The sequence below is a fragment of the Mustelus asterias genome, chromosome 12 (genome assembly GCF_964213995.1).
Source record: "Mustelus asterias chromosome 12, sMusAst1.hap1.1, whole genome shotgun sequence".
In the NCBI taxonomy this organism is placed as follows: domain Eukaryota; kingdom Metazoa; phylum Chordata; class Chondrichthyes; order Carcharhiniformes; family Triakidae; genus Mustelus; species Mustelus asterias.
In genome coordinates, this window is record NC_135812.1 from 17,774,795 (window position 1) to 17,792,122 (window position 17,328).

General features: G+C 44.9%; 1 protein-coding gene across 2 annotated transcripts in view; it reads left to right on the plus strand.

Annotated features, from left to right (window-relative positions):
- Positions 1-1,502: 1,502 nt before the first annotated feature.
- The window catches only part of tp53i13 (tumor protein p53 inducible protein 13), a 35,195-nt gene continuing 19,369 nt past the window's right edge, over positions 1,503-17,328 (plus strand). For both annotated transcript variants that reach the window (XM_078224855.1, XM_078224854.1), the window contains exons 1-4: positions 1,503-1,952; positions 3,153-3,227; positions 7,871-7,906; positions 12,882-12,940. In XM_078224855.1, the coding sequence (XP_078080981.1) occupies positions 1,866-1,952; positions 3,153-3,227; positions 7,871-7,906; positions 12,882-12,940 (257 nt within the window). In that variant the 5' untranslated portion in view covers positions 1,503-1,865. The remainder of the gene's footprint in view (positions 1,953-3,152; positions 3,228-7,870; positions 7,907-12,881; positions 12,941-17,328) is intronic.

The window sequence follows — 17,328 nt, forward strand, 5'->3', positions numbered from 1 at the left end:
GCCCAAGACCGCAAGAAACTACAAAAGGTCGTGAATAAAGCCCAATCCATCACGCAAACCAGCCTCCCATCCATTGACTCTGTCTACACTTCCCGCTGCCTCAGCAAAGCAGCCAGCATAATTAAGGACCCCACGCACCCCGGACATACTCTCTTCCACCTTCTTCCTTGGGGAAAAAGATACAAAAGTCTGAGGTCACGCACCAACCGACTCAAGAACAGCTTCTTCCCTGCTACTGTCAGACTTTTGAATGGACCTACCTCGCATTAAATTGATCTTTCTCTACACCCTAGCTATGACTGTAACACTACATTCTGCACTCTCTCCTTTCCTTCTCTATGAACAGTATGTTTTGTCTGTATAGCGCGCAAGAAACAATACTTTTCACTGTATGTTAATACATGTGACAATAATAAATCAAATCAAAATCAAAACCTTCACCCCATTTCTATTTTATTTCATTTCTTCTTTCCATCTCATTCATCCATTTTTATCACTCCTCTTTCTCATTTCTATTTTTCCACTTTTGAAATCTCGCTCACCATCTTGTCTCCAAACCACTCACCCCACCCCCCGCCCCGCCCCGCCCCGTCCCAGGGCCAACTGCCACATTCCTCAGGTAGCCCCTGAACAATCACTACCTTTATTCTGCTATTCACACATTCCCATCACTTCATGGACGCTTTTAGCACCTGTCTCAGCCTTTATCACCCCCGTTTACATTTCCTTTATCCAATTACATCCCCCCCACCCCCCTCACAGTATAAATCATGTCTGATTTTCTTTGCCTTCAGCTCTGACGAAGGGTCGCCCAGACTCGAAACGTTGGGCGGGATTTTATGGCCTCGCTGGTACCCGAAACCGTAAAATCCCGCCCGAGGTCAACGGACCTTTCCGTGGTCCGCCCTTCGCCCGCTCCGATTCCCGTGGTGGGAGGGGTGGTAAAATTCCCACCGTTGTCTCTATTCCCGCTCCGCAGATGCTGTCAGACCTGCTGAGTTTCTCCGGCATTTTCTGTTTGTGCGTACGTGGAAAAAAAGAACAGTATTGGACTAAAATAAAAGCAAATTCCTGCGGATGCTGGAATCTGAAACCAAAAGAGAAAATGCTGGAAAATCTCAGCAGGTCTGGCAGCATCTGTAAGGAGAGAAAAGAGCTGACGTTTCGAGTCCGGATGACCCTTTGTCAAGACAAAGACAAGACAAGAAACGTCAGCCCTTTTCTCTCCTTACAGATGCTGCCAGACCTGCTGAGATTTTCCAGCGTTTTTTCTTTTGGTTACAGTATTGGACTAGTTGTTCTTCCTACTTTGTGAGTGGCCAGTGTCACCCATGGGAATGGAATGAATCTGACAAATTGCTTTCGAAGATAGACCACAGCAAGAGAGAAATAAAAAAAAAACAAGAAAGGGAGGTGTGTTGTGGAGTGGGTGGGAAGAGGCAGACCATTTCGAGTCAGTTGCTGCGCGGTTTGTGTGTTGGTGCTGGGGCGCCGTAGCAGCTGAGAGAGTGTTTGTTACATTTGGCAGTGTATCAGTTTTAGAGGCAGCTGTCTGTTCCATCGGGGTGCCTGCATTTAAACTTGAATTCAACCTCAAGTTTTATTAGGAGTCCAGGGGTGAGTGAGAGGGGGGGAAAGGTCAGCAGTCTGTCCCCCTCAAGGAGTGGCAGCGATGGCTGGATCCCTGCGGCCAGACCCTGGGAAGCCGCTGCCGGAGCGGCGACATGTCCCGGCACTGAGTGAGTGAGTGAGTGCGAGCGAGCCTCGGGCTTCCCTGGCCGGGGCTGCCGCCTCTCTCGCACTGAGAAGCGGTCGCTTCTGGGGTAGGGCTGGGGGAGTTTTGGCCAAGGGTTGTAGGCTTGGGGATGGGGCTGGGAGTGGGGTTGCTGCTCCTTCTCTGTTTGCCTCTCTCGGAGTTGGGGACGCGATGGACTCCCTGTGATAATGGCAAGGTGAGTACACACCACCCTGAATGTAATCCTTCTGACACCTTTACTTCCTATAACATTAATACAAGCTGCAGGGGAAAGAAATGTTTCATTGTAGTTTCTGTTTTGAGCACTAGATATTCACTTCCTCAAACTGCTAAAGACCCTGATTTATTTCATGTTGATTAGCTAGTTTAAGTTTATTTTTTACTGTCACATTACGGTGGGACAGTGGTTAGCACTGCTGCCTCACAGCACTAGGGACCTCGGGTTCGATTCCGGCCTTAGGAATTGTGGAGTTTGCACATTCTCCCCGTGTCTGCGTGGGTTTTCTGCGGGTGCTCCAGTTTCCTCCCACGCTCCAAAGATGTGCGGGTTAGGTTGATTGGCTATGCTAAATTGCCACTTAATGTCAGGGGATTAGCAGGGATGTGGGGTTATAGCAATAGGGCCTGGGGAGGGGGGGGGTTGTAGTCAGTGCAGAATCGATGGGTCAAATGACCTCCTTCTGTACTGTAGGGATTCTATGATTCTGTTCTATGATTAACACTGCAATGAAGTTACTGTGAAAATCCCTAGTCGCCACACTCTGGCGCTTGTTCGGGTACACTGAGGGAGAATTTAGCATGGCCAGTGCATCTAACCAGCACATCTTTCGGACTGTGGGAGGAAACCGGAGCACCCAGAGGAAACCCACACAGGGAGAATGTGCAAACTCCACACAGACAGTGACCCAAGCTGGGAATCGAATCCGGGTCCCTGGCCCTGTGAGGCCGCAGTGCTAACCAGTATGCCACCGTGCCGCCCTGAATGGAATCTATCATCTAAAAACCCAGGATTTGGGATTCTATTCCATTCCAGTCACTATCGTTGAAAGGACTCTTAGAGTAACAACACCCACTCTTGTTCCTCTCTCCTGACCTGCTGAGTTTTTCCAGCACTTTTGTGTTTTTTTTTAATTTCACATTTCCAGGACCTGCATATTTTGCTTTATTTCAGCACAGTTGAAAGGTCAGTTTAAGTGGGTAACATTTTCTGGGAATGAGTTGAGGGGTGCTGTCTTATTCTCGGCCTTCAATGGTTTATCTGTTGGACATTGTCGATGCGAAGCCTCTATTCACCTGACAAGATGATTGTTTAAATAGCATTGCTCGAGTCTGAATTACTGACAGCGTTTAGATTGTTCTGCTTGCTTACCATAACTTCATATTTATTTTTGTTTAGATTAATCTTCAAATGGATTTACCACCAGCAGAACACTTTCTCTGTCCTGGATCCACTTGGCCACTACCAGAAAGGGTAAGGTATTAAAGTTCCCTCCATGATTCCCAATGAACATACTTTCTATTGTGGATTAAAAACTACCGGAAAAGTGGAGCCGGAGCTAACTAGAGGAATTAGGGACAATATTAGATTAAAAGAAAAATGACAAGCTATGTGACTGTGACAATGATAAACTTTCGTCCTTCCCAATCTGTCTGCAATCTTTGACACAGTTGACCACACCATCCTCCAGTTCTGCTCCACTTTCCTCCTGCTGGGTGAGACCGCTCTCCCCTACTTTCATACTTACCCATGGGCTATCATTTGCAATGGCTTCTCTTCCTTGGGCGGCACGGTGGTACAGTGGTTAGCGCTGCTGTCTCACAGTGTCCCTCCTATTTCTAATCTAGCCATCTCTCTTCAGTGGTATCATCTGAAGGCACGCCAGATCTATCTCACCGCCACCTCTGCGGACTTCTCCACTGTTAGATTATCAGCAGCTACCTGACATCTAGTGCCTCTGATTTAAATATTGAGAAGACTGAAGACATTGTTTTCAGTCCTTACTCCAGGCTATGTTGTCTAGCTACCGACTCCACCCATCTCCCTAGCAACAGTCAAAAACCACATACTTGATGTCACGTTTGGCCACAAGATGAGCTTTTGACCTCATATTTGCACCCTTATCAAAGCTGTCTATTTCCCTTTCTGTAACACACCCCAACTTCACCCTTGCCTCAACTCTACTGCTGCTGAAACCCTCATTCGTGCCTTTGCTACCCCTCATTCTGCACTCTCGTTTCCTTCTCTATGAACTGTATATAACAACTCTCTTGTCTGTAAAGCGTGCAAGGAACAATACCTTTCACTGTATAATAATACATGTGACAAATCAACTTTAATTTCAAATCTGCCCGTTCTTAACTTGTAGCAAGGCCCGTTTCCCTATAACCCCAATTGGCTCCCGGCCAAAGTCTTGATTTAAAAATTCCCACGCTTTTCAAATCCCTCCTTGGTCTGTCTCCTTCCTAACTCTGGGAACCTTCTCCAACCCCACAACCCTTTGAGATATCTGTGATTTTCTCATCTTGACCTCCAGCATTTCTCATTTTAGTTGTGCCACTATTGGCGGCCATGTCTTTAGTTGCCTCAGCACCTTAGCTCTAGAATTCCCTCTGCACGCCTCTATCTCACTTCCTTCCTTTTCAGACGCTCCTTAAAACCTACCTCTTTGACCAAGTTTTTTTGCCAAAAGACCTAATATTTCATTGTGTGGTTCAGTGTCATATCTTTTTCCTAATACTCCTGTGAAGTGTTTTAATATTGTTGCCAAAATAAATAATAAGCCTGAGGATTGGGAGGGTTTTAAAAATCAACAAAGGATAAGCAATACATTCATAAGGAGGTAGAAACTAGACTTTGTAAACTAACAAGGAATATAAATCCGGAACCTTTCCAAGTGTGTAGAAAGGAAGGGATTAGAGAAAGTACACATGATCCCAGGAATGAAGGGTTTGTCAAAAGAGGAGTGGTTGAGGAGTCTGGCCCTATACTCGATGGAGTTTAGAAGCATGAGGGGGGGAATCTAATTGAAATTTACAGAATACTTGAGAGGCCTAGATAGAATGCATATGGAGAGGATATTTCCACTAGTGGGAGAGACTAGAACTCGAGGGCACAACCTCAGAGTGAAGGGACGCTCCTTTAAAACTGAGATGAGGAAGAATTTCTTCAGCCAGAGGGTGGTGAATCTGTGGAACTCGTTGCCACAGAGGGCTGTGGAGGCCAGGTCATTGAGTGTCTTTAAGACAGAGGTAGATTTGGTTCTTGATCAATAAGAGGATCAAGGGTTAGGGGGAGAAGGCAGGGGAATGGGGACGAGAATCATATCAGCCATGATTGAATGGCGGAGCAGACCTGATGGGCCGAATGGCCTAATTCTGCTCCTATATCTTATGGGTATAGAGGTTGAGACAGAAGACATTGTAATAGGTAATAAGGAAATGGCAGAGATGTTGAACAAACATTTTGCGCCTATCATTACAATAGAAGATGCTAGGAACATGTTGGAAATTGTGGGAAACCAAGGATCCCCCCCTTTTGCGGAGAGATGATGGCCCAGTGGTATTATCACCTAGACTATTAATCCAGAAACTCAGTCAATGTTCTGGGGACCCGGGTTCGAATCCCGCCACGGCAGATAATAGAATTTGAATTCAATAAAAAAAATCTGTAATTAAGAACCTACTGATGACCACGAAACCATTGTCGATTGTCGGAAAAACCCATCTGGTTCACCAATGTCCTTTAGGGAAGGAAATCTGCCATCCTTACCTGGTCTGGCCTACATGTGACTCCAGAGCCACAGCAATGTGGTTGACTCTCAACTGCCCCCCAAGGGCAACTAGGGATGGGGAAAAATTGCTGGCCAGCCAGCGATGCCCATGTCCCATGAATGAATTTTTTAAAAATGACAGCGAGGTACATAAAATAATTAATACGAGTACAGAGAGAGCACAGGACAAATTCCCTGGATCTGATGTACTAAACTCTAAGATTTTAAAGTGGTGGCAGCAGGTATAGTGAATGCAATGGTTTTGATCTTCCAGGATTCTCTGACTTGGTCTCCACAGTTCGGAAGGTAGAAGATGCTGTTCTGGAAAGGAAGGAGAAAGGAAGCCAGGAAATTATAGGCCAGTTAACCTGGTGGTAGGGAAAATGCTAGAATCAATTAGAAAGGACATTGATTAACTGCTCATTATCACACTCTTTTTGTGGGAATTTGCTGAGTGCAAATTGACTGCTGTGTTTTTTGGGCGGCACGGTGGCACAGTGTTTTGCACTGCTGCCTCACATTACCAGGGACCCGGGTTCGAATCCCGGCTTGGGTCACTGTGTGGAGTTTGCATGTTCTCCCCATGTCTGCGTGGGTTTCCTCCAGGTGCTCCGGTTTCCTCCCACAGTCTGAAAGACGTGCTGGTTAGGTGCATTGGCCATGCTCCATTGTCCCTCAGTGTACCCGAACAGGTGCCGGAGTGTGGCGACTAGGGGATTTTCACAGTAACTTCATAGCAGTGTTAATGTAAGCCTACTTGTGACACTAAAAAATAAACATTAGCATTCCCTACTTCGCAATGGTAACCATGCTTTGAAAAGTACTTAGTTGCCTGTAAAGCATTTTGCAACGTCCAGTGGGTTTGAAAAACACTATGTGAATCCAAGTCTTTCTCTTTAACTGCGTGGGAAAGGAGGTAACAGATGGAGTATAATTTGGAGAAGTGTGAAATTATCCACTTTGATAGGAAGAATGGAAAGAAGAATATTTTTTCAAAGGTGAGATGAATGCATGTTAGGATTCAGAGCGATTTGCATATCACCAGAAAGTTAGCTTGTAGCTGCTTCTTTCTTTGTGAGTTTTCTGCCTGAGGACATGTCCTTGGCAACTATTTACCTAACCACAGCAACGTACCATGAATTTATACCGTGGGTAGGGTGAGCAGGTAGGCCCTGAGTCTACTACCATCGCTTGAACAGGGATTAAACTCCATGCATTCATCTGATGAACCTACTGGCTTTCTAGCCAACTGAACTAACAGGTACCACAGCATGCAGTTAGGGAAAGCAAGAGGGAAGGCAAGAAATATGTTTGCCTTTAATGCTGGGTGGTTGAAGTAAGGGTAAGATGGTCTTGCTGCAATTTATGTAGGGTCTTGGTGAGACCACACCTGGAGCATCATGTTTTGATCTTCTTACCTAAAGAAGGATATACTTGCCTTGAAGATTGCTTCCTGAATGAAGGGGCTCCTCTATGTGGAGTAATTGAGTACAGTGGGCCTAAACTTTTGGGCCTTTGGAAAAATGAGAGATGGTTACATTGAAATGTATACATTTTTTTGAGGGGTAGAGACTGTTTCTCCTGCCTGGTGAGCCTAGAACTATGGGATCGCAGTCTGAGGGTAAGATGTCAGCATTTGGGACTGTGGTGAGGTGACAGGGGGAATTCTCTATCATAGAAGATTATGGATGCTTAGCCGATGAATATGCACAAGACTAGGACCAAACAGATTTTTTGGACACTAAGGGAATCAAAAGATCTATGGATCTAGTTGGAAGGTGGAGTGGATGCAGGAGATTAGCCATGATCTTGTTGAGTGATGGAACAATCTTGAAGGGTGGTATGGCCTACTCCTGCTCCCATTTCTTATGTTCCTCTGGTGATTTAATATAATGAACACCATTTTCAGATTCTGTGCTGTCCATTGTCAGAAGTCCTGCGCCTGGCACCTCATTTTGTACTGGGACACCATATGGTATGGGGCCTTCTCTTATTGTGACCCAATGAACGCCCCATACCATAAAACATGATACTTAAATCTACAAATGTTGGGACGTGGCCTGACTGAACCTGACAATGATCTCTGAAAGACAAATTCAAAACTAGGGCTAAACCCCAAGAGTTTCCCTCGTGCTGTACTGTGTGACAGGAATGTCCAGTTCCCTGGATGACTTGATCTGGGAATCTCTTTCTCTGTATCAATAAACAGACTTCTAGTCTATAAGGGCAGTAAAGAAATCTGGCCCCCCAGTAAAACAATTTGGAAGTTTTTTTTGTTAAATGAACTGTAGTAAACACGTTGCTTCTGAATCACCTTCTAACCTGTGCTTTCTCCTTCTTTCAGGTAACCCCAAGTGTGGCCAAAGTATATCCTGAACAGGTATGATTAAATACTACTGACACATTGGGCTGAATCTTGCCTCTCAAGAATGGGTGGGTTTGAGGTCATGTCAAAGGTTAAAGTGTAAAGATGTCGGAAATGGCTCAGCTCTGCCCTCTCCAGCTGTGATGTGGAGATGCCGGCGTTGGACTGGGGTAAGCACAGTAAGAAGTCTCACAACACCAGGTTAAAGTCCAACAGGTTTATTTGGTAGCAAATACCATAAGCTTTCAGAGCAATGCTCCTTCGTCAGATGGAGTGGTCTCTGTTCTCAGAACAGAGACCACTCCATCTGACGAAGGAGCATTGCTCCGAAAGCTTATGGTATTTGCTACCAAATAAACCTGTTGGACTTTAACCTGGTGTTGTGAGACTTCTTACTGTGCTCTCCAGCTGTAACAGAGGCAGGATGAGGGCTGGGGCCTGGCTTGCAGGAATTGGGTTGGCCATTTAAATGGCCTTTGTTTGAACCGGTTCTTCTGTTTCTAACTCCTTTCACACAGGCCTCGGCAAAGCAGGGGATGAGAAGGGCTGAATTCCGAAGTTAAGTCCTTTCGCTGCACCTGCTTGTGGGTCAGGAGGAGCAAGAGGGTTTCCTCCGGGGCTTACCAGCTTCTCCTGGCTGCCCTTTTTATTCTTCTCCCCTACGGCCAGCATTGGCTGGAAAGGCGATGATTGGGTTCAGCTGGGTTATCTCTCTCGGTCGGATCTTTTTCTGGCTTTACATCTGAATGATGGCCATCTGCGCAATGTACCAGAGGTAGAACCACAGTGCAGAGATGAGATGAGGAGGAATTTCTTCAGCCAGAGAGTGGTGAATCTGTGGAACTCTTTGCCGCAGAAGGCTGTGGAGGCCGGGTCATTGAGTGTCTTTAAGACAGAGATAAATAGGTTCTTGATTAATAAGGGGATCAGGGGTTATGGGGAAAAGGCAGGAGAATGGGGATGAGAAAAATATCAGCCATGATTGAATGGCGGAGCAGACTCGATGGGCCGAGTGGCCTCATTCTGCTCCTATGTCTTATGGTCTTATGTTCTATTTCCCACATCCAACATTTAAACATGACGTAACGTAAAAGATAGGTTTGATTGAGCAATTTTCAAAGTAGTGCCGATAAAAGAATCTTGCTGAACCAGTAATTGTAAATGTCAAAATACAAGAAACTTGCTTGAAACGGAAGTTTAAATTGCCAAGATACATTGTCTGCATTAATAGCTCACATTTACATATCTCTTATTGGACGTGCTAATCCTTTACCATAGTTTAATGCACACCTCAATGAGCTGTGATACATGTCCCTTTGGGAATTTTTAATATCAGGCTCTTATAAGATTCACAATAGTGTGCTGTGTTATTTGAAGGATCACCCCTTCTCACAGAGTAATCTGACATGGTTTGTTTCAAATGCTTCTGCTCGCTGTAGTCAGTGTGCAGCATTCCTGTAATCCTGATTCGTATCTCAAGTGTGGTTAACTTTTTGTTTAAGCATTCATGGGACATGGGCGTCACCGGCTGGCCAGCATTTATTGCCTATCCCTAGTTATCCGAGGGTAGCTGAGAGTCAACCATACTGCTGTGGCGCTGGAGTCACATGTAGGCCAGACCTTGTAAGGGCGGCAGATTTCCTTCCCTAAAGAACATTAGTGAACCAGATGGGTTTTTCCGTCAATCGACAATGGTTTCATGGCCATCAGTAGATTCTTAATTCCAAATTGTTTTTTATTGAATTCAAATTCTACCATCTGCCATGGTGGGATTCGAACCCGGGTCCCCTGAACATTAGCTGAGTTTCTGGATTAATAGCCTAGTGCTAATACCACTTGGCCATCGCCTCTCCTGACTCTTATGGAATGCACTGTGACTGAGCAGAGCCAGTTCTCCCATTCGGTGCCCGTTCCATGTTCACATTCGCTCTATTCTCTTTAGGGCAGGCCTTGACAGTTAGCCTGACGTTGGGTTGTTGTCCTATTGCAGTGAGCTGGCCCTAACATCTGGCCCCCAATTGATTTGTGCTGGTTCTGCCAAGATTAAAGATGGGACAAAGTTCATGGTCGCTGGAATGTTCCCCCCACCCTCCTCCCCTGCTGTGAACTTTCAAGCCTAGCTTTGAGGTGAATGGCATACTGACAGTGGAAATGTTTGAGCTGGAGAGCACCTTTGGCACCCAGTGACAGCATCAAACGTTCCCAGGTTATTTACAACTTGATTAGCTGCAGAATAAAGTCCCTTGTGTATTGCCTCAACACCATTTGCCAACCCCAGCCTTAAGCAATCATATCCTATTGTAGCAATGATGTGGAGATACCGGCGTTGGACTGGGGTGGGCACAGTAAGAAGTCTCACAACGCCAGGTTAAAGTCCAACAGGTTTATTTGGTATCATGAGCTTTTGGAGCGCTGCTCCTTCATCAGGTGAGTGGCTGATGAAGGAGCATGGCAAAAGGATGATGGCGCACGGAAATGAAGACTTGAAGTCTTGTGAGGCAGTGAGTAGCGTCCTTGCCTCTGAGCCAGAAGCTCTGGGTACGAGTCCCACCTCCGCACTTGATGATCAAGGAAGGTGCATTCATAATGTGGCCAAATTAGCTGAATGTCTCAACCTGTAAATCCTTCCAAACACGCCAATGACGGTAAGAGTGGGAGAGATTTCTGGTCGGCAATGTTTGATGTGGAGTGGCACCCCTCAGGCTATAAGCCCCTGGGACCTGTTCCAGGAATAACTGGCTATGGAAAGAGGTGAAATTCTGCCTTAGTGCACCATTAGGTGTGGGAAGAGAATTGGAATTGGAGGCTGCCACTAGTACAAGAAAGAATACAAAAGTTGAGTCTAGAGATGGTGTAAATCACAAGAGTAATATCAATTCCAGCAACCGCCATTCAGAAAATTGAGGGGCAGTGGTTATGATCTGAGATTGTTGAACTCGGTTTTGGACCAGGACGGCTGTAACGTGGTTAATTTAAAGATGAACTGCTGTTCCTCAAGTTCGCGTTGAGCTTCATCGGTACAGTGTAGAAGGCTAAAGGTAGAGGTCAAAGTTGGAGCGAGGCAGCCAGTTAAAATGACAGCAAGCTCAGAGTCATGCCTGAATGGAGATGTTTGCAAAGTGTCCATCCAATCTTGCTTGGTCACCCCACTGTCATGTTGAGAGCAGCGAATACAGAGAACGCTGAGTTGAAAGGAGGACAAGTAATGGGTCTGTTTTGTAATTATGGGTGGATCTGAAATGGGAAGGGTGGATTTAATTTGGAATGCACGCGGGATAAGTCCGAGCCAGAGGTAGCTGCCGTGCAAAGACTTGTGGCTGAGAAGGGGAGCTTTAAATACCTGACCAAACGTGAGAAGGGCTACAGAAAGTGATGACAATGAGCAAGGTAAAAGATTCGAAGCAGTAGTCCCATTGGAGGGAAGTAACACAAGGCAGGAAGCGCTGGAATGTACAATGAAACCATTCTGCTGGAAGATTAATTTCACAACTTTTCAATTATGGGCAGTGTTTTCATGTGGCCAATAGATACAGAATAAAAATGTCCCCAAGCACATTCCTGATGCAAACAGCAGAGAAAATCTTTGCCTCATTTGCCTCAGCTAGGTTTTCATCTAGTTTGTGAAATGTGCTCCCCACCCCAGCAACCCATTATTTGGCTCTCCCAAGTCTTGATTGATAGCTCAGTAATGTTTTGAGTTTATTTATTAGTGTCACAAGTAGGCTTGCATTAACACTGCAATGAAGTTACTGTGAAAATCCCCTAGTCGCCACACTCCGGTGCCTGTTCGGGTACACTGAGGGAGAAGTTAGCATGGCCAATGCACCTAAACAACAGAGTACAGGAATGAGACAGAGAATCTGGTGAACTGGTGCAGCAACAATAATCTCTCCCTCAATGTCAACAAAACGAAGGAGATTGTCATCGACTTTAGGAAGTGTAAAGGAGAACATGCCCCTGTCTATGTCAACAGGGATGAAGTAGAAAGGTTCGAGAGCTTCAAGGTTTTGGGCGTCCAAATCGCCAACAACCTGTCTTGGTCCCCCCATGCCAACACTATAGTTAGGAAAGCCGACCAACGCCTCTACTTTCTCAGGAGACTAAGGAAATTTGGCATGTCAGCTACGACTCTCTCCAACTTTTACAGATGCACCATAGAAAGCATTCTTTCTGGCTGTATCACAGCTTGGTATGGCTCCTGCTCTGCCCAAGACCGCAAGGAACTACCAAAAGGTCGTGAATGTAGCCCAATCCATCACGCAAACCAGCCTCCCATCCATTGACTCTGACTTCCTGCTGCCTCGGCAAAGCAGCCAGCATAATTAAGGACCCCACGCACCCCGGACATTCTCTCTTCCACCTTCTTCCGTCGGGAAAAAGATACAAAAGTCTGAGGTCACGTACCAACCGACTCAAGAACAGCTTCTTCCTTGCTGCTGTCAGACTTTTGAATGGACTTGCCTTGCATTGAGTTGATCTTTCTCTACACCCTAGCTATGACTGTAACACTACATTCTACACACTCTTCTCTATGAATGGTATGCTTTGTATACAGCGCAAGAAACAATACTTTTCACTGTATACTAATACATGTGACAATAATAAATCAAATCAAAAACATCTTTTGGACTGTGGGAGGAAACTGGAGCACCCGGAGGTAATCCACACACACACAGGGCGAACGTGCAAACTCCACACGGAGAGTGACCCAAGCTGGGAATCGAACCCGGGTCCCTGGCGCTGTGAGGCAGCAGTGCTAACCACTGTGCTACCCACATCCTGTTTGTGGTTGTGAAATGTGCTCCCAAGCAATCCGTTATCTGGATATTCCCAAGTCTTGATTGATAGCTCAGCAATGTGCGGGTTAACTCGAGCTGGCTGGCTTTCCTGTTCCAGTTGTGCCTGCGGGACGGATTTAGTTACTTTGATAAGGGTGTTAAAGAAGCAGGAAGACCAGTGTCCTGACACAAGGTGCTCTCTCTCTTCACAGGAGGCTGCTGGTGTGTGTATGGCTAAACAGATTGAATACAGTCAACAAATCCCAAACAGGTATTGGCAGATGACAACACACAATAAAAACCTCAACTTTTAAAATTCTTTTATCTTTACTGTTTAAACCTGAAAACATCAGAACGGTTGAGGGTTTGCTGCAGAATGTTCCAAGCTGTACATTAATTTAATTTCAAATCTGCATCATTGTCAAATCACACAGTGTATTTTAATATTTGTTTCTGGAATTTGAGCATCCAGGGCAAGTATCCATTGCCTATCCATTACTGGCCTGGGGAAGGTGGTGGTATCGGTTACAGATGGAGTCCCTGAAACATCAGCTTTGTTTAAAAACAATAGTATTTTTGTGCCAAATATAATGTTGATCAGTAAACTCTCAAAATGCCTCACATACCAGGCTGATTCTTGGGACGGCAGCTCTGTCATATGAGGAGAGACTAAGTCCATTCTCCATAACCCTTCAACCCATTACTAATTAACTATCTGTCTCTCTCCTCAAATTTACTCAATGTCCCGGCACCCACCGTACTCTGGGGTAGTGAATTCCACAGATTCACAACCCTTTGAGAGAAGCCATTTCTCTTCATCTCTGTTTTAAATCTGCCACCCCTTATCCTAAAACTACGACCTCTTGTTCTAGATTGCCCCACAAGAGGAAGCATCCAAGCTAAGTCTACTTTGTCAATCCCCCCTTATCATCTTGCACACCTCAATTAGAGTTCCCCTCATTCCTAGATCGCCCCCAAAGGAAGCATCTGCTCTACGTCCACTTTGTCAATACCTTTTATCATCTTGTCTATCTCAGTTAGAGCGTCTCTCATTCTTCTAAACTCCATGGAGTTAAGGCCTAAACTGCTCATTCTGTCTTCATACGACAATCCCTTACCTCTGGAATCAATCTGGTGAACCTCCTCTGAACTGCCTCTAATGCCACCACATCCCTCCTCAAATAAGGGGACCAAAATTGTACTCCAGCTGCAGCCTTTACCAATGCCTTGTATAGTTACAGCAAGATGTCCTTACTTTTATACTCTATTCCCTTAGCTATAAATGTCAAAAATCCATTTGCTTTCCTTATTACCTGCTTACCAACTTTCTGCGATTCATACAGGGAGACACCTAGATCCCTCTGCACCAAAGCACCCCAAAGTCACTCTCCATTTAAATAATAAGTTGCTTTTCCATTTTTCTGACCAAAATGGATAACCTCACACTTACCCACGTTCAAAGAATCATAAAATCCCTTCAGTGCAGCAAGAGGCCATTCGGCCCATCAAATCTGTACCAACCACAATCCCACCCAGACCCTATTCCTGCAACTAGGGTCCCCGGACACAAGGGTCATTTTAGCATGGCCAATCCACCTGACCACATCTTTGGAGTGTGGGAGGAAACCGGAGCACCCGGAGGAAACCCACGCAGACCCGGGGAGAATGTGCAAACTCCACACAGACAGTGACCCGAGGCCGGAATTGATCCTGGGTCCTTGGCACTATGAGGCAGCAATGCCAATCACTGTGCCACCTCTTAATGTTAAACTCCATCTGCCACATTTTGACCCACTCACCTACCCTATCTTTATCCATTCGTATCCATTATTTCCTCATTACAACTTACTTTTCTACCTATTTTAGTGAATGGTTATACAATTCCAAGTCAGGATGGTAAGTGGGTTGGAGGGAAACTTTCCTTCCAGGTGAATCAATGCAAGTGGAGGCTGCTCGTGTTTGAGGGAAGGATAAGAATTGAGCAGACTTTTTGTTTGTACAGCAGTGGCTCATTAGATTTTGGTAACCATATAAACTGTTTACTTTGTTAATGCAGCTCATTTGTATAATTAGTGTGTGGTCCCGAATTCAGGAATTAGTGTGGATGATCATTAAGTGTAACGTCATTGCTTTGTGCTGATCACTGTTCAATGATGTCTTACTATCGCATAACTGTAACATCAGAATGACATCAAGGAACAGTTTAAACTCATTGTGCTTTGAGCTTCAAAGTGCATTATCAGGGTCAAAAGTACTGTAGGAAATGCAGTCCAAGGAAACTGTTTTTATTATTCATTCCTGGGATGTGGGCGTGGCTGACTAGGCAAGCATGGATTGCCCAACCCTAATTGCCCCTGTGAAGGTGGTGATGAGGTGACACCTTGAGTCGCTGCAGGCCACCTGGTGTCTGTATTGTTTGGAAGGGAGTTCCAACATTTTAACTCAACAGCAGTGAACATAGAACAGGAACAGGCCCTTCGGCCCACCATGTTGTGCTGAACGTGATGCCAAATTAAACTATTCCCTTCTGCCTGTCCTTGGTCCATGCCCAGTGAAGGGGGAATGCTGTAGTTCCCAGTCACGATGGCGCGTGGCTGGGAGGGGAACCAGCAGGTGGTGATATTCCGATGTTGTCCTTGTCCCTCCAGGTGGCAGGGGTTGAGGGTTAAGATTCTGGTGAAGGAACATTTTCTTAATTCTTTGTTATAAAATAATATGTTAGGAATGTATTTAAAAGTGTGCAATGTATTACTGAGGTAAATAATGAAATGGTAGAAGATGTCTTGCCAATTTTACCCTTCCTGAAAAGACCAATGATTTTTAAAGACAGAAATTCAAACTTCCGGTTGATAGCTGAAAGGTTGACTCAACAAAATTTAATGTTTTAAGACTTTTACTGTAACAAACAGACCCTAAAAGCACTTTCACTAAACACTTTGTAGGCAATTTATACTTTGAACTCTAGGACAGAACTTACCCATAAGATGTAGGAACAGATGTAGGCCATTCGGCCCATCGAGTCTGCTCCACCATTCAGTGAGGTCAAGAGTAATCTGATATTATCCTCAACTCTTCCGCCTTATTCCCATAATCCTTGATTTCCTTACTGATTACAAATCTGTCTATCTCAACCTTGAACATATTTAACTACCCAGCCTCTAAGGCGCTCTGCAATAAAGAATTCCACCTATTTACTACCCTCTGAGAGAAGAAATTCCTCCTCATCCCTATTTTAAATGGATGACTCCTTATGCTGAGATGTGGACACAGTGTGTGTTCCTAGACTCTCCCACAAGGAGAAACAATCTCTCAGCATCAACCCTGTCAAACCCTCTGAGAATCCCACATGTCTCGATAAGGCCGCCTCTCTTTCTTCTAAACTCCAATGAGTATAGGCCCAACCTACTCAACCTCTGCTCATAAGAAAATCGCTCCATACCCAGGATCAACATAGTGAACCTTCTCTGGATTGCCTCCAATGCCAGTATATCTTTCCTTGGGTAAGGGGACCAAAACTGTTCACAGTGTTCCATGTGTTGTCTTACTGGTGTCTTGTAGTTTCAGGAAGACTTCCCTATTTTTATACTCCATTCCCTTTTGAAATAAAGGCCAACATTCCATTTGCCTTCCACTTTTACTTTGAACACAACTGAGAAGCCCATTTTTCAGATACACTTTACAATGTCCCCGAAGATTTTCCTGGACTCTGACCGTAGTGATTCTGAGCTGCCAAGGATTTACCTCCCTTTGTTTTCTTTTCCAGCTTGGTAATTTTTATCGCCTCAAGCTGTCTTTGACAATGAGAATTTTCCCCTAGTGCAAGCTGGGTGAATCTTCCAGCCTTGTTTCAAATCCTTGTGAATTTGGTCTTTTTGGTCTTCAATCAGAATGTGAGCTCTGCTCGCATTCCTGCACAGTGAGACTTTAGCTGTATTCAGTGATATTTTAGGAAAGTCCGCAACCCTATCTGACGATGGCTTCCTTTTATCCTCCTCTCCCCTTCAAAACCCATCTCCATGGCCAAGTTAATCACATGGGCCTTGTATCTAGGTAGAAATGCTGATTAGCATTCCCATAACCCTTGATTCCTTTACTGATTACAAATCTGTCTATCTTAGCCTTGAACATATTTAGCTACCCAGCCTCTAAGGCGCTCTGCAATAAAGAATTACACAGATTCAATATCCTCTGAGAAAAGAAATTCCTCCTCATCTCTGTTTTAAATGGGTGACCTCCTTATGCTGAGATTATGCCCTCTGGTCTTGGATTCTCCCATGATGGATAGTTTAAAACATAACTGTTTACAACGACACATTTTCAACACCTTCCTGTAACTTTGGAGACTACCAGTCTAGCCACTGTAAGCACCAATATAGTATTGCTGTCACCTTCAAATGTAAGCATCTTATAACTTTCCAGCAAAACAATCTCTGCTTTCCTTGCATCTTTACCAGCCCCATGACCCAGGCCAGACAGTCTTCAACCAGATTAATGTCCCCCTTTCATTTCATCCTAAATGAACACAGTCCCAAAAAACAATATAATTGTAACACTAAATGTGACCGATATGGTTAGCTTGATGCTGTGCTGTTTTTAGATGTAGGATGAGTATTATTTGTTTCTTAGACGGGTTGTTGGGAATGAGCTGGAGTGTTACAC